Source organism: Semicossyphus pulcher, unplaced genomic scaffold (genome assembly GCF_022749685.1).
Source record: "Semicossyphus pulcher isolate SPU_LCO1_2020_fin unplaced genomic scaffold, fSemPul1.0.p SCAF_11, whole genome shotgun sequence".
In the NCBI taxonomy this organism is placed as follows: Eukaryota; Metazoa; Chordata; class Actinopteri; order Labriformes; family Labridae; genus Semicossyphus; species Semicossyphus pulcher.
In genome coordinates this window covers 8637929-8656312 of record NW_027211615.1, presented here as the reverse complement: position 1 = coordinate 8656312, position 18384 = coordinate 8637929, and the positions used below count along the sequence as shown (strand labels likewise).

At 45.1% G+C, this 18384-nt stretch overlaps 1 protein-coding gene across 2 annotated transcripts in view; it reads right to left on the bottom strand.

The window, feature by feature from the left end:
* gphnb (gephyrin b) overlaps window positions 1–13569 on the bottom strand; it is a 110520-nt gene extending 96951 nt beyond the window's left edge. For both annotated transcript variants that reach the window (XM_069655845.1, XM_069655853.1), the window contains exon 1: window positions 13481–13569. In XM_069655845.1, coding sequence (XP_069511946.1) covers window positions 13481–13544 — 64 coding nt within the window. In that variant the 5' untranslated portion in view covers window positions 13545–13569. The remainder of the gene's footprint in view (window positions 1–13480) is intronic.
* Window positions 13570–18384: the final 4815 nt, after the last annotated feature.

Sequence of the window (18384 nt, the reverse complement as noted above, 5' to 3'; positions counted from 1 at the left end):
GGTAGAAACGGAAAAAGGCAGGACGTTGAATTATAGAGGAGGAGAACGGGAGCACACCTTGACCACACACACACACACAGGCCGATGCTGAGGTCGGCCATCAAACGCACCTAGTTAGGGAGACGCTGGCCTCCTCCATTATTCACTTGAACATGCTCCCCTCGCTCCCTGGTTTTTCCGGGGAGATGGAGCGAGTTGAGCGCAGAAGGACAGCCGAAAGGTAAAAAAGTGAGAAAGGTGGACGGAAAAAAAGAGAGAGAGAGGTGAGGAGACGGGGATGAAAATAGCGAGCGAGAAAAAGGGAGGTGGTTTGAGATAAAAGTGATATACGAGGAAAAAAAAGAGCAAGTGTATGTGTTATATTTGTCTCTTAAGTCCCAAGTCTTGTAACAGTCGTCAGACTGGATTTCAATCATCTCTGAGATGGAATTTATCAGTGAAACTGGTGTAAATATGAATAAATTATCAAATAATGTGGAATTAAAATGCTATTTGTGCGAAAAAACTAATAACAACTTTAATGCTGCAGGGAAAGGCCTATTTAATCAAGAGCCGTTAAATTGGACGTCAATTTTGGACACTTTTCCCAACATCCTCTCTCTTAGTCACCTTTGCATCCGTCGTGACAAAAATAGAACCCAAATCCAGACGCGGCGGTGGTTTCCCGGAAGCATGTGTCACACACATCAATCAACGCATCGCACCTCGACATGGCCGGTCTTGTGGCCCTCGGGGAGAAACAAAGTTGGGATGGAGGAGGTGGAGGGGGGTTGGAACAAGTGACAAGCCAATGGACACCCTGGCAGTGTGTCAAGATGGAGGGGAAGTCACACAGCACTACACCTCTTTCCCAGCGGTGCTTTTACACCTTCATGGTCGTCTTTGTTCTTATGAATGCTCGGCCATATTATCTTTTGCTGTTCGGAGTTATTTGAATGTTTGAATTCAAATTAAAAGGCAGCTCAATTCTGCAATCAAACACCTTTTGGGGAAAAAGCAACAGCCTATTGTGCGATTTATTTACTCGTCATATCTTCACTTTGACTCGCTCTGTTTCTTCTTGTCTCCTGAGTTCCAACCCCGACACTCCTCAAACTAAACTTCACTCTCTTCCTCTGTTTGGCAAACAACAACAAAATGTCGAAATACTGAAAAGCTGAGTGATGTTGACATAAATGAAGTTCCCTGTCTCTTCTTACACTGAGCAGAGATTTAATAGCTGTGGCACTGCATTGAACATCTAAGGAGTAGTTCCTTTCACAGTGCTACACTCAGCTGCTTTTTTCTGTCACCGCTAATGTGGCCCATGGGGCGTCAAAATCTGACATTTTTCACAAGTGAGTTATTAAGTTGATTAATATGTTTTAAGAGTTTAGAGCAGGCAGTATGCATCAAGTTACATAACCAGTATCAGCTAATGGTCCGGTACAGTGTATTTTTTACAACAATGGGACATTTTGCAGACTTTTCCCCCCAACTTTTAGTCTTCAGTATGGGTCAATCCATCCATCCATCCATCCATCCATTCTCAGCTTATCCGAGGCCAGGTCCTGGTGGCAGCCTCCTAAGAAAGGTGACCCAGACGTCCCTCTCCCCAGCAACGTTTTCCAGCTCCTCCTGGGAGATTCCCAGGCGTTCCCAGGCCAGACGGGACATATAATCCCTCCAGTGAGCCCTGGGTCTTCCCCAGGGGCTCCTCCCAGTTGGACATGCCTGGAAAACCTCCAAAGAGAGGTGCCCAGGAGGCATCCTAATCAATTTGTAGACTTGATGCACTAACTTTTAGTCTTCAGTATTGGTCAATCCATTCATCCATCCATCCATTTTCTTCCACTTATCCGGGCCGAGCCTTGGTGGCAGCAGTCTAAGCAAGGTGACGCAGACGTCCCTCTCCCCAGCAATGTTTTCCAGCTCCTCCTGGGGGATCCCAAGGCGTTCCAAGGCCAGACGGGATATATAATCCCTTCGGTGAGCTCTGGGTCTTCCCCGGAGTCTCCTCCGAGACCTCCAAAGGGAGGCGCCCAGGAGGCATCCTAATCAGATGCCCGAACAACCTCAACTGGCTCCTTTCGATGCCAAGGAGTAGTAGCTCTACTCCCAAGCTCCCTCTGGATGTCTGAATTCCTTCCCCTGTCTGTGAAGCTCAGCCCAGTCATCCTTCAGAGGAACTTATTTAGGCCGCTTGTATCCGCGACCTCATTCTTTCGGTCACTACCCAAAGCTCATGACCGTAGGTGAGGGTTGGAGCATGGGCCAGCAGAACAGAACTCTTCCCCCTCCATGCTATATTCCTCAAACCCTTAGCCCTGGGAGATTTAAGTGATTTTCTCAGACTTGACAAAGCTCCTCCAGATCAAGCTACCCATGACTTGTAACCTGACTTTGACATCTAAATCAGTGGAGTGCCCCTTTAACTTGTTAGACACATAACAGTCTGCCGTTCATATAGAATTTTTGTGTTTCTATGGGCAAAAAAAAAGTTTGTTCCTAACCAAAGCATCATCATCCCAGCTTTTACAGTGGAAGAACTGTATGTAAACAAGTACAGAAATATTTACTTGGTTATGAGTCAGTTTCGCTGAAGTACTGACACCGGTATAAAAATTTGGGTGGGTTGTGGGTTGAAAATGGATCCAGTCCAGAGTTATTCCTTGGCCCATGCAAAAAACCTTCCACCAACTTTCTTGAAAATTGGGCCAGCAGTTTTTCTCTGATCCTGCTGACACACAAACAACACTAAAAACAGAAAGTTCTCGGAGTTGTATTACAGAGAGTACAGTGTAGAGCTGCTCCATGGATGTAAAGGGTCGTGAGATAACTCTGTGTGGACTGAACCAGAAGGCACAGGTGGTTGGCAGCTCAGACAGAAGTAAACCGTTTACTGTCAGGGTGTTATTATTACAAACTATGCTTCCAACAGTCCACATGGTGAAAGAGATACATCTGGTGCCATGTTGTTTATGTCACACACATTTAAATAAGTGTTTGGAGCCTATAGCACAGTAAGCTAGCTTCAGTTCAACAGGCTAAACATTGCACTGCTGAGATTATTAGCAATGTTAGCATAGCCTCTGCTCTCGATGAGGAGCTCCCTGTGACATCAGCGCAGTGATGGATGCTGGGTACAGGCGGGCCGACCTCCCCTCTGAGTGAAACATGAGAGAGGTGTACGTTTCAGACACCTATTAGATGAGGACTGATAAAGACGTGAGGCGGCATGGCGGCACACGGGGACGCTGATGAATCGATGACTTTTTTTTCCTCTTTCTTTCCCTCATCCCTCCTGCATCCTTCGCTCCCTCTGTCCTTAATTAACACCTCGAGCCGGGACACTGGATCCAGTGTCTGCGGACTACAAGAGTGACTCATCAGTTAAAACCCACAGCTGTATCTTTTATCTGGATCTCTATCACCATCACTCAGCGGCTTCTCTGCTCGCACAGGTTATCGCGAGGGACCCAAGCAAAGAAGGGGTGGGGGGGACACAATCGCAGTCTCTCCCGAGAAGTGTAAAAAAAACTGAACCAGAAAAAAGAAACAGGAAATGTCTTTTGTCTTAAAAGTAAAAGGTTCTTTGACACATCTCGGCTGCAGCAGCTTTGGTCTTATTATTGGGTTAATTTTGCCAATTTATATAGCAATTATGTGGAAAAACAGGAAATAAATAGATTTTAATTGCTTAATAAAAGGAAATTAAGACATTAAATAGATGTTTTACAACTTTGGAAAATTAAAAAAATTCAACCAATCTCTCTTCTCTCCTCAAACACCACTTGAACAGGGTAGATCAATCTACATTTCAATAGACTGCCCAATACTCAGAAGTAGTAACTAAATTATGGTTTAAACAGTTGCAGTATTGCATTAAATACACTGGCTCTCTCTTGTGTGATTTAGCGCCAGTTAAGTTTTCCTTAAACCCTAATCCGCCTCATATCATACACTATGAAAAGTCAGAATTTCTTTTGACTTTAGGGGAAGTGCATTTTATTTCAGGCAAGGTAAGGATCTTCCTTTCTAGAATGCGGAAGGAGTTCATGACACGAGTTTCGATCAATACTTTCCGAGGCCTCATAAATGAGTAAAGACTTGTCTAGACAGGTCACATTTCACCAACTGATTTGTCAACATGTTCTGTGTAAATGCTAGCATTTACCTAGCATACCGTTGACCCAAAGCTAACTTTTATGCTATAGTCATGTCTCATGTTTTACACACAACCACTATGTTGTTGTATTAGGCTCTGAGTACTGCCAAAACATACAGTAGGTGGCACACCAGAAGTACTGTGTCTGAACACCTCCTGCATAGACATGGACTGAAGACTTAAGTTGCTACTGCTGGCTAGCTAAGGTGCACATTTTGCTACACAGGCTGTGTAGATACAGACATCTTTTTTTCGGATACATTCCTAGGAGGAGATTCTTCAACTGTAGCAGAAAGAAAGGCATTTTACTCCAAACAAGTAAGTGAAATGGCAAAACTAGTCAGCGTGCGCAGCTAACAGTCAGCAGAATGAACATGCTAACTGTGAAAGCTAGCAGCATACGTGAGGTAGACAGCAGCAGCAGTCTGATGGTCACCATAACACACGTTCTCCATATACATTAAAACTTATGTTAAATATTATTTGTTAAATATATTATTCTTGTTAAGTTATTTCATATGTACTGGGTTAAGTCATCATTTCCTGTTTCACTTTGTCTCAAGTGTTGCTAAACTTCCTTCCTTTGTTTCTTTTCCCGCCTTTTGTGATTGTGTGTACCACACTTATTGTTTCCACCTGTGTTTGATTAGTCTCTCCTGTCCCCGGTTAACCCCAGTGTATACATATAGTCTATGGCCATGTCTACACATGCACAGGTATTTTTCAAAATAGAGTTTTTCCCTCCTTCGTTTCCCGAAAAAAAGCCCATCCACACAAGCACGGGTATAAAAAAAAAAATCCGAACGAAAATGCACAAACGCAACAGAATCGCTGTCACGAGAATGCCACACCAACAGGCAGCGATATAACCCAGTCATGCAAAGAAGATAAAGAAAATCTCAGCCAGTCAAAGTGTCACTGGAAGTAGTGCATCCCGACGCCTCTGTTCCTCAGTATACCGGATGAGTAACTAATATGTGTAAACATGAAAGTCCTGTTAGCAAGGTTAGAAGCATCAGTTTTTGTCACGTCCGTCATTTTGCAAGGAATGTTGTGTAGACGAAAGGCCAAAATGCAGAGAAAAAGCTATGTTTTGATAAATATTCGTGTACATGTAGACATGGCCTATGTCTTCCCCTGTTCTTTGCCAGTTTGTCTTTTGTCAAACCTTCATCACAGCGCGTAACCTTGCTCCTTGTGTCTATGTCCTTTACCTTTTTCGTTAAATCTCAAACGTGACAAAATCTGAGGATTTGGACATACTGTAGCTACCTTACTAACTCTCAAACACTTGCTGGAAAGTGTTACCGCTCATTCCAGAGTAGTGTTTCCTGTTATTACCAGTACAAAAATAGAAAACAAAAGCTCCGAGCTTTCCATGTCGGTCGCCTGTTTTTCTGTCAAAACAAGAGAAGTGCTGACTCTAAAAACACCAGCATCCTTTTTTTGCTCTTTTGCTTACTCCAAAAAAACATAGAGTGTAATCTCCCTCCCTTTTTGGCTCGGCTAGCTTCCTGTGATTATCACCTCAAATGAATGACAGACTGAAACACTGCTTCAGGCCAGGAGGGAGTGGGAACCGACCAACTCTCCTACACCTACGCATCCAGTCTGGGAATAGCTTTCCAGGCAGCCCCGACGGAGCTCTTCTCTGGAGAGACGACAAGAGCCTACGAGAGCGGAGGAGACGCCGCTCCTCGTGTGCGCCAAATAGCGTCTGCCTCTTGTTCTTACTCGCATCTCAATTAAAGGCTATTTACAGTACGGGAAGGATTATTTCCATGAGCTATGAACGCGGAAAGAGAGGGAGAGAGGGGTGTGTGCAAAAGGGGAGGAGAGTCACCCCTCCTTCTGCCTCAACACACACTCCACTCCCCGCTACTCGATGCCGAAAATAATTCCTTTGCAGAGAGGACTTAATTCACATTCTGTGTTCGTGTCCCTGATCCTGTATTGTCTATTCTGGTCCTGCTTTACTGCTGCCCACTGTCACAGCTGTGTGTGTGTGTGTGTGTGTGTGATGCAGAGAGAGAGAAAGAGCGAGCGAGAGAAGGGTCAGTCTATGTTAAGTACTGCTACAGTACGAGCCCCACCCAAAACGGAAGATAAATCCTTGTCCGACCACATGCAAACAAAGAGATCAAATATATTTCTAATCCAAAGCACGCAAATCATCCAGGTGCTCGCTTATCCGCTAACAATGCTACCATTTTGCCTAAAAGGCCGTCAGGATTACAATGTTATACGTATTTCTGATGTTACAGTGCATAAATGTGAAGGTCGATATAGGCAACAAGTCTGCACAAAGTAGTCCCTCACATCTGGCTTAAATATGCTGAGAAAATACCTGAATTTGGTGAGAAATACAAAGCAGGAACAAGTGTAAGCCCATTTCGTGTGTGTGTTTTCTCCTGCTCCAAGTGTATCCCTCTCAAACTAGCATATTGTTGAACAGATGCCCACATATTGTTGCAAGGGAACACCCCAGTAGCAGCTTAGAGATGATTCAAGCATAGACAGACACAGAGAGTTGGGTCAAAGCAGGAAAAAAAAAAAAGGAGGAATAAAATCATGCTAGTGGGTAGACACACGCCCGCGGCTCTCTGATTCCCATCCAGACCACGTATCTTTATACCACCAGTGAACCGAATGTTAACATCTATTTTGTGTTTTTGTTATTCGGGCATGATGTCAGCTGTGGCAGGATGTAATGTTGGGCTGTCTCAGCGTCCACAGGGGCTGAAACGGGGAGGGAGAATAATAACGTTGTGATGCTAATGGGAGCGCAGGCAGACTTGTGGCCACGGGGGACTCGGCAAAGACTCCACAATTGTGCAGGTGGGCTGAGTGGTCTTCGGGCGCTTTGTTTGGGCTCTGGAAATTTAACGTTGAAGTAACTTTGAATTATGTGATTTTTAAGGCGACATCTTTCTTACACTATGAAAATAGCATCCATTTGATGTGCATATCAGGGTCTGCTTTATAGTCTGATGGTGTATTTTTGTCACTCCCCATGGATCGCTGGCCAAATGTAGACAATATGTGACAAAGTGGATTATCCACGATGCGGTTGAGTTTGTGAGAGGAACTTTTTTTTCAGGTGTATTTGATTTTTTTTCTCACAATTTAAAATGTGACTTTGCTTTACCATGCACTATAGCACTTGTCATAGCTAAGTACATTTAGCCTGAGGAGCCTGTAGACCTCTATGTGCTTAATCCAATACATGTTATTTAAAAAGAGATATAGGGTGACTGTGGCTCAGTGGGAGGGTCAGTCGTCTCTCAATTAGAATGCTGGCGGTTCGATCCCTGACTGCTACAGTCACTTGAAGTGTCCTTGGGCAATACACTTAACCCCCAGTTTGTCCTGAAGGCATCGCCATCGGTGTATGAGTGGGCATAGATACTGAATGGAGATTGGCATAGCAGCCTCTGCCACCATTAATTTATATTTTCAGTGTTTATTTTATACTACTGCTGTTTACTTTGTATTTAATTGTATTCCTGTGTCTATCAGGCATCAAAACACCAAGAAAAGTCCTGATTCTGAAAGTGAGGTGCTAAGTGGGTGAAATTTGCGAGTTGAGGTGAGTTTTATGATGTTATCTAAATATTAAAGCCTCCCTCCAGTGAAAATCAAGTGTTTAACCTTGTAAACATCTCCATGTGGTGTTCTTCATGTGCTACAAGACATATCAGGGACAACATCAGCAGTCATCTCCATGGCTGGGCCTGTCTGCTTTTAAACTGCAGTGTACCAAGGACAGGCTGAACAACACGCTTTCAGATTGGCAGGTTTGAGACGTCACAAACCTAAGGAGCCAATCCCGTTAATGGACAGGGTGACGCTATGCATATCATTATGTGTAACCTACGGCAACCACTTCGGCGACGTGTGAGCCAGCTGTGACCGTCATTGTAACTTTTGCAAACTCACTACTGACTACTAACGTTAACGTTACAACTACTAATTACTACATTTAAAGCTAGCTAAGTTTCAACAAGTTGCCACTAAACGACGGCAGAGACGTGTTTTGTTTTCACGACGGAGGGGGCGGTTGGAAACGTGCATAGTGGGCGGGGCCTATGCAGATTCAGGGAATTTTAATGAGGGAGAAGGAGGAGATGCCTCGGGAGGATTTTCACAAGGTAAGTAAACGTATCAGACACAATGTATTATTTCAAGCAGATGATTTTATATGTCTGATTGGAGCTGCTCTTTAATAAAAAACATCTCTACCTGTGTGGATACATATCACCATATGGTATCCTCGACATACAACTTGATGCTTGAGGCAATCAATGGAATTCAACACTGACGATTACACGGACAAACATCAGACTGAGAAGCAGCATTCTGAAATTTCTGAAACAAGCACTGATTTTGTTTGTTTTAATTAATAATGTGCTTTGAATAATTAACATGGATTACATCGTTTTTATCAAACTATAACATTTATGATTCCACATGCAGTAAACAGTAGTAATTTCTGACAAGCCCTTGTTCAGGATATTCCAGCGTGCAGGCACCAAAGCCGGCCTGTTAGAGTTCAACATGGGGACATGATCCCTCCGCAGCTTCCCACCCGGAATAACGGGCCAGTTGTGTAGATTGAAATGCACAACTAAGCTTGTGGTACCACTGCTGAAAGATTAACACTTTTGATGTATATAAAAACTGTACGGTAGATCTTCACTTCTGTGTACTTTGCAACAGGAATAATGCGTCATATATCATTTCCGTGCTAAAGCAGATATGCATTTTGTGTCTGCAGCTGCTCTTTATTAAATGTTTTAACTCTTGCATGAATATTGCACACACAATGTGAAATGCAAAGCTGAAATGTTCAAACACACTTTGACATATTCCCTGAGTAGAAGTGGGGTGAGTATTTTGGGGGTTGCTCTGCTAACTGAGGATCAAAGAAGACCTAACGCTAGAGGTAAAACTCAAAAATACACAATGAAAAAAATATTACAACTGTGTTTAGTCCGTGATTGCAGCTTCCCTTTTAATTCTTAAAACCCCCCTCTTTGCACTGTAGACGGCAGACTGACTCCTTCACAAAGAGACAGCGAGAGGAGATTGCTCCATAACGCCGCAGCCTCCCACGGCATGCGCTGACAGATGACGCCGTCGCTCCCAGTTTTGGTCAAGGTGCTCTGGCACGCTAGGCCGCCTCTTGCTGACTTGACTCCTGTTTCTCTACTTAGCCTCTTTAGCGCCTGAGCTGTTAAGGTGAGCTTGGGACAAACTCCAGAGATTAAATTATGTGGAAAAGCAGATTAAATAGTTATTATCCCATCTGCAGCCAGACAAGTACACACACACACACACACAGGAGGGGGCACGTATACATGTGAGCAAAAAACACACGTACGCGTTCAAAGAGGGGACACACAACCTTGGTAAAGGGCTGCAAATTTACATATTTAGTTTGCCTCTATTTTAGGACAATCCTAAAAAAGTGCAAATATGTTTAAAATAAATGATCAACAAAAACGCACCAATATCCCGCCAAAATAAAAGTGCCCACCCATCCTGTAGGGAGTGACAGAATTAGCCCTACTTACTTAACAGACGTTTTGGGATCTAAAAGTGGCTGTTCTGGGAAGCCCGTCTGCTGTCGATTCACGTCTTTCTGATAGACGTGCAAGTTTAGAAAGCCGCCCACACATTCCTGGGACTCGCTCTGTTGTTACAACCAAGGGAGACAGAAAATTAGGGAAAGAATGAATAGAGAAAGAGTGATGGGGAGACAGAAGAGCGGCGCGAATGTGCGCTGGATCTTTTCCTGTCCTGTCTCTGTGCCGTCCGCGTCTCTTTGAGGAAGGGCTGGAGTTAACCCACACACACACACACACACTCTCAGCAGCCAGCATCAATGGGGCTTTCTACAGGCTGTGAATCGAGCCACAGATCCAAGAGCATCTGTGGCCCATGCATGGAGCGCTGCTGTATAATAGCACCGTATGGACACACTGGCTTCATACAGATTAAAGGCCGCTGAATGTCTTTTGCAGGACTCCCTTTTTCTCTCTCTCCCTGCGTGTGAGATCATGGGAGGTATGCATACAGCATATTAGGGGCTGTTTGGGGGGGTTTACACACAAAGCTGTGTGTTGTGCACAAAGAGCAGAGTCGCATGCATACGAACACACGTGCAGGTAAAAGCCTGTGCACACTTACAAGTGTGCAAAAATCAGCTTGTGTGTGTCCAACATGTAGCAACCTGGTGCTCACATAGGGAGAGAGTTTCCTGTGTAAATGGCTCTGATTTGTTCTTAAATACAGATGTTTTTATTATAAATTCATGCTACAAGATTCCAAATCAGGCGAGCGAACTAGCATCTTCACAAGAAAGTAACTGTCCGTAAGGCTGATTTTGATTTAAGAGTGTTTCATGCTCACAAACTTGAGGCCACATTAATGCCCGTCTCCCTGCACACACATGCTAAGCGATGAATGCACGCATATTTAGCAGCATTTCGTGAGCGTGTACCTGAGCGCCCTGGGCCCCGAGGCAGGCCCAGGGAGAGAAACTCAGGACAATTAAAACTCACCAGGAAGAAAAAAAAAAGAAAACGACAGCTAGAAACTCACGCATCAAAATACACACAAACAGGTAGAGAGATAAAACACACACACATCACAATAGTGTGAGCACAGCGGGAGCAGCTTTCATCCACTCCTAACAAAGGTCACATTTTCAGTGTGACATCTTTGACAAGTGACAGCACGCTCACCCCAATTATCCTGTTTCAAGTTTCCTACCTTCCTCCCTCTCCTCGCAAATAAACCCCGCCTCTTATTCAGGCGCTCCATGAAGCGCATTATTCCACACACACACACACAAAACACACACTTGGTCACGTCAGCCTCTCCTGCTCAGCGTGTCCGGGGTCTAAACAGAGACGTCCCCTGGGCTCTGTCACCTGTCTGCAGAGATGTGGGGCTAAGTGATGGAGGAGCTGCGAGCCAAGGTCTCATCCCTTCCCCCCGGTGACTGAATGCAGGAGTGGACCGCTGACCTTTGACCCCCGCGGGAAGGGGGGGGGGGGGGGGGGATTGAGCACTGCTCCAGCCTCTATTAGCATTCCGCACACACATTAGGCTCCCCGTACGAAAACGCAGCAGCTCGAACGCTGTGGAAGACTGAGGTGTGGCGACTGAAGGTTCTGCATTTTAAGAGAGAGGTAGAGTCAACCTGAATATCTGGAGCTTTGCTTGCTCATGGCAGCGCAGCGGGGGAGCTGTGCTGTCAAACTGCATCAAGTCAGAAAAAAATATATCACACAGCCATGAGTAATCCTGCCACGATTAGATTCTTAAAAGGCTAAGGGTCAGGTACAAACATGGCGACTTAATGCCACCGTGCACCATGTCCTCCCTGGTTTTTCAGCTTCTGTTTCCGTGATACTTCAAACGCACATAAAAACGTCAAAAAGACAAATAAGCGGTCGGTTGTGTCTCTTTAAAATCGGCATATGTGAGCAGGAATAGTCAACACTGCACAGCGAGATCAAACTGGGAATCTGTCACTTTACGGGATACATTTGGGGATTCTGATGACAGAGAGAGAAGTTAACCCCCTCTGATGTGACATGGACCTCCAATTAGTTATCAAAAAGCAATAAAAAAGCCTTAAAACATTAAACCTTAACCCTTTCTTTGCACTTTTAATTAACATTTCTCATCTCACAGCTACATAACCCCCTAAAAATGAAGATAAGGATGGAAAAAGTGACTTAAGATGTGCTTCTCCTCCTCTACCTCCCTGGGTGTTTCTATCTGATGCAGTATTTACTGTGGTAGGGTCAGTACCGCACTGATTTGTGAGTGACGCTGGATTTCAGCACCACGGACAGCGCTCTACCTCTCTCTCTCTAGCGCGGGGAGAGAAGCAGCAGGAGGAGGGAGGCAGGGAGGAGGGATGGAGAAGGAGAGGAGGCGACGGGTGGTTGTGGTGTGTTGCTGTTGTTTGGTGGTGATGGGGGTTTCCCTGGCAGATTTCAGGAGAGGGTCTGACTATACACAGTCATTCCTCCATCGCTACACATCGCCTACCACCACCACCACCTCCTCCTCCTCCTCTTCGTCCTCCCTCCTCCGTGCTGGATTTACCATACGGAGGAATACCGTATGTGTGAGATCACGGCTTTCATGAAATATTGATCGAGCGAGCCTCACACAGGATGGACAGAGAGAGAGAGAGAAGAAGGAGAGAGAGGAAGGAAGGCAGAGAGGGAGGGAGGGGGTATTCCTCTGGACAGCCTTTATCATGCATCCACCCCAACACCTCCATCATCACCTCCCTCCCTCCTTCCCTCCATCTCCAAAAAAAGTGTTTCATTTACTTTCCGATCATGGCAACCACCACTGGATTCGCCTCGACGATCAGAAACATGACAAAGCAATAAGCCACACACACAGACACACACACACACACACACACACACACATATGAAGGCCAGATCTAACACCATCCGCCGCCTCACAGCCGCACATTGCATCCAAAGCGCATAACGTCTCCAGCGGTGAGAGACGCGCCGTCATCGCGTCGCCTTTGGAGGAATGTCAGGAGGATTTACCCGTGTGTGTGCGCGCGTGTGTGTGTGTGTGTGTGTGTGTGCGTGTGTGTGTGTGTTCAGCCCCGCCGAGCCGAGCCGAGCCGATCCAAGCCAAGCAAGAGCCGCTATCATGTGTCATGTTAGCTCAAACGCCGGCACTGTCATTCACAAAATAGACCCACGTCTGCGCGCATTTTCTCTCATTTTCTCACATCATCTTAATAGGCCAAGAATGCGCTCATCATCATCATCATCATCATCACCCTCATCATCATCACCACATCCACCTTCAGCAACTGTCGTGAGCAACACTTCAAAAATCGCTGTGGTCAGCTGCGTGTCAATAATGCAATCTATCGCCCGGGCATCTTTAGCAGCCACACAACACACGGTCAGCTGTAATTTCCAGCTCTGACAAGCAGATAGGGACATGAATTATTCAATACACATAAACTGAGCTCCTCTTCCTCTGCTTCAGCAGGGGAAAACGGCTCGACCAAGAAATCTACATGAGCCGATGCAGAGGCAACATTTAATCGGCTCCAAAAGCACAAGCGTTAGGTGTAATGTAGCAAAATGCATCCCGGTGAAAAGAAGGCTTTAAATCAGAGGCTGCAAACGCAAGAGAGAGACCGCGAGACGCCACCGCCACGCAAAAAGCAGCCGACATGTATGAAGATCTGAGGGAACAGCCGGCGGAAATGGATTAATGGAAATGTGAGCGAAACGTAAAAGAGCCGATGGGTATTTGTGCGTTTACCTGTCAGGACTCCGACCCGGATTTGGTGGTCGTGGTTCGTTAAAATCATCCCGTCTGACGCCATGTTCAGCAGCGCTGTCGCCCGCACCGAGAACTCACGGCAGGGCCCAGAGCCGATCACATCGAACTTAGAGAGAGGGGAGAGGGAGAGGGAGGGGGGAGGAGTGAGGAGGGGGGGAGGAAGAGATGGAATGGAGGAGGGCTACAGCAAAAAAAAAAAAAAAAAAAGAAGCCAGACAAGATGAGTCGAGCGCCGAGCTATCATCAGGACACCTACAGATAAGCGGGCAGGATGCGGGGGCCGTTTAAACCGCACACATCACTCAGCTGGCCGCCTGCCACGGTAGTAGTGTGGATCCCAGATTAAGTCTTATGGAGACCACTATTGATTTCCTGTGAAGGCTTTTAGGGGAGACTGACTAGCAGACGCCACTCACTTTTCTCATGTTGTGCTTTTGATGCCATTTTTGAAGCTGGAATTTTGAACCCCAGCTGCTCCTGAGGTCTGAGATTTGACCCCTAACCTCATGAATAACAGAATCATGTCTCCAATCTAGACAGAATCCTCTTGGGAGCTTCATAAAAGCCCCCCCCCCCCCTCCACTCTACAGAAGATGCACCCCTGCTTTTAGAGATTAAAGGGGACCCTATAGCACCCCGGAGATGCGGCGGCAACATCTCAGTGCAGAGGCTTAACAGGACATCACACACCGACCTGTAAAAAATGCAACCGCATCCCCGGGCAAAAACAACCTTGCCGCTTCTATTCATAGACTGGCTGCACGCTTCCACGGTGTATAATTTCCCTTGTTTATTCTCATGGAGAAAAAAATGCCCATCCTCCCCTCTTCTGCGGGGAATCTATCAATATACATAATTCATTAACACACGTACGTGAGCACAGTAACCGTGGCAAGAAATGGGGCAACTCTTCCGGCCCGGCTGGCTCGCTACAATAGTGTTGCCATGTCTGTATCCAGTGACCCAACCAAAAGAAGTGACACAATTTCCACACTTTATATAGTAACTAACTCCCACTACCATTGTGTTGCAATTAGCAACAAGAGGTGTGTGTCAGCCAAGGACAGGAAACAGACCTTCAGGGCTTATTTGATGTCTTAACATGGCTTAGATTTTGACTCAGTGTTTGTTATTTTCCTCCTCTAAGTAATAACCTCTAGAATATGACCTCTTGCTCTGTTCACCATATAAACAGCAGCATTTGGAAAATCATTCATGTTTTCCAACATTTCTGGCTGAGATTCATTTTAAAGGTTTTCCGTTGCTAGTAAGAATTGGACCATCGCAACTTCACCCACCTGTTAAGGTCTTGTTGTAGTTCAGTGTTCTCTTACATGTGATAGCTCAGGTTCACCTGTACTACATAACCCTAGTTTCACAGGCTCTATGCTATGTACCAGCTGAAGTTTGTGTTTTATCTGCACTAAAATGCCACTTGTATCAAACACAATTTTATTGGATGTTTTGATACACATAAGGAAAGAAATTGTAGATTGAACAGATTATTCACTATCAAATTTCTTTTGATCTTTCCATGTATGCTAACGCTAAAAGCGTTGACACAAATAGGCTATGCACACACTAGCAAACACTTGTTGGGGCTTATGGTGGTCAGAATTAATTAAAGCTCCTGTGAGGAGTTTTTCAATGGTTATAAAACAGACTGAAATTAATTCTGGTTACTGTCTGTGACCTTCAAAAGCAAACCAGACCATCAGCGACAAGATTGATTATTTCTATATTGTTATTATTAATGCCTGGAACCACTGGCGGGGGGTAGGTGTCACAGGAAGTGATTAACTGCACGCTGCCTTTGTTAAAATAAAGTGAGTGATACATATGACTGTTAAAGAAAGCAGGATGAGACTTTTTGTTAAAAACCACCACTTAAACGTGTACAGGATAAAATTAGCAAAGAGATACAACTTTGGTACAACTTTGTCCACAGGGGGCGCCAAATCAACACAAACCCAAAGTTCCTCACAGGAGCTTTAAAGAGTAAGTTAAAGTTTTACGCAAAGGGAAATAGGATTATATGCTTTCTTGCTCAGAGGTGAATGAGAGAATTGATATTATGTCTGTACGGTGAATACGAAGCTACTGTCAAGGGACCGTTAGCTTGGCCTAGCATAAAGACTCGTAAGTAGACGAAACAGCTAGCCTGGCTCTGTTCGAAGGGCAATTAACAAGTCCATCCTCCTGAACCTTAAAAGTTTACTGAGTAGTTTCAGCTCGCCCTCCTAAAAAATAGTAAAAACTACTAATTTTGGTGTTATGAATGGTTATTATCCGGACTATTTCTTGGCCTATCAGGGGTTAAACTACCTAAGCATTTCCTAGCTGCAGACATGAGGGTCATGTCAATCTTTATGTGTAACTCTTGGCAAAACTTCAAAAAGTTGTTCTCCAAAAAGTTGCTGAAACAGGCTGAAAAGCAGTGTGTGGGTGTGGTCAGGCATGTAACCACACCCCACAGTGATGTCCCGGTGTAACATACCCTGCAGTACACTTTAACATCACTACAGGAAGGTTAGAAGTTAAACCACTGGAGGTCAAACAACAAAACATTTAAGCTGCTGTTTGGTTGATATTTAAAAGTAAATTATTTAAGAAAAATAATATTAGAAAACTTGTCCATCAAACAGCTGCTCTTTAAGTCGACTCAGGGTTGCCATGTCTATAGAAAAATACACAGATGCAGGTCTTGAACATGTGAAGAGATCTCGCTCCCTGCAGCACGACGTCACGACGTGTAGCATCCACATCTGTCAGCCTGTCATTGATTGAGAGGCCCCAGTGCTAAACAGGCCCTTTTAGCATCTTCTACCAGCATGCACAGAGGTGTTTTATATGCATGGGAGCCTGTGCAGATACATGCACAGACACACACTTGTTCAGCCAATGCAAACAGACCCTCTCACACACACACACACACACACACACACACACACACACTCAGACACACTCCATGGTCCAGAGCTGGCAAGCTCTCCTGGAAGGCTGGAATTCCCTGGTTGGTGTAAAGAGGAGAGAAGATAGAAGAGCAGAGATGTATGCAGGAGGAAAGGAGGGAGGGAGGGGGGCATCGGCTGAGGACATCGGGGACCCCATCTGGCTTGTAGAGGACTGTGTTTATGTAGTGTGAGTGTGTATGCTTGTGCACAAGTGCGCTTTATAATGACGCCGTAATTACCCCACCGTCGGTCGAGCTGCTCGCTTCATGGATAGGTGATGAGGAGGCGAGGGGCCATCGCTCTCCTCTTCTCCCTCCCCATCCATCACAATAATAAGGGGAGCCCCAGCAGACGGAGGGAGCTGTAAACGTATGCTTCCCCATCTTTGTTGCAGGCCCAGGAAACCCCTCCGTTTTCCCCCAAGGCTCCAGATGCAGAGAGGGGGGGAGCAGCCAGAGGACAGCAGCTTTCTGTGGGTGTTTGTGTTATGCAACATTAGAGGCGTTTAAGGCCCATATTTTTGCTGCTGGGACATGTGGCAGAAGGTGGAATCCCGCCCAAAACTATGTGGAAACCAACCAGGCAGTAGACACACTTTACATCAGGCCTATTCAATTACATTTATTTGGATGGGTGCATTCAAAAGTGGGCGGGGCATTAAAAGTTCCTATGTGAGGCCTCTTAAACTGGAATTTAACAACTGTCAACTTCTTAATCTAAGAAAAGAACCAGGATGATTTTCTATAAAAACACAATGTTGTGTTTATATCTTGACTATCCTCAGCTTTTACAGCCTGTTAAAACTTTTTGATAAAACATGCATTTCTTTGCTTAAAGGGGGGGTATTATGCAAATTACAAGCTTCATATTTCACTCTGATACCTGTGGAGTAGCTTAGCATAATTTACAGTTAAAAAACACTCTTCATTTTTCTCACATTGGTTCTCTGTGCAGGCGCTCATACAACCTCTGCCTGAAATGACTCTGTCCCTTTAAGAAACCCCGCCCCTACAAGCCCGCTTTCTTCCGACTTGACGAGCAGAGCCGTTGAGCAGAGCGGCGGAGTGAAAATAAGTTTCCGAGGCAGACTGAGCTGCTGGGTTGGCATGTCCTTGAACTGTGCCTGGGGCAGGAAGTTCTGCTGTGTCTCGGGCAGATGCCCAAATACAGAGTTCCTCCACTTTGTGACATCACAAAGTGAAGAGTCTGCAACCTGGCGTTCACAGCAGCCTGCTGACTGAGACTTTTTTAGCAGGGGATTACTCCAACATACTTTTACGTACAGATTTGAAACTTCACCCACGTTTAGTTTGGACATCCAACATTGTAACATTATATATGTCTTACAATGTGAAACAGCATGATACCCCCTCTTTAACATCAGTCATAGCTAACAAACAGGCTAAACAGCCTACGATCTAATAATCAAATGATGTACTGAAGGATAATCTGACATTAGCGCTGTTTGCATCAACATCGTTAGAGGGAGCATCTCTTTAAAAATGATATATAAAAAAACAAAAAAAGATTTCACATATATATTTTTTTCTAATAATTATAAAAGGGTCAGATCGAGGTTGTTCAAGGGCCTGAATCAGCCCACATGTTCTCTACATCAGTGCAAACGCACTACAAAGAGGAATAAGTTTTAAGACAACAGAGATTACAGGAGATATTTCTGGATGCTGTTTTATTACTTGTGTCTCTTGACTCTCCCCTCATGTCTCTGGCCTTACAAAGAGGCTGGAAAAAGGTGCACATCCTTCCGTACACACTCATAAAGCATGCAGGACGTGGTTGCCAAAGAGCCATAAAGCTTTACCTCCACACCAATGAGCCCAAGCCAGCGCCCGTTCCTAAAAAGAAAACAGTGGGCTAAAGCTGTTAAATGCGTGATAAAGCGTGCAGCTGCAGCTTTAACAGAGTTCT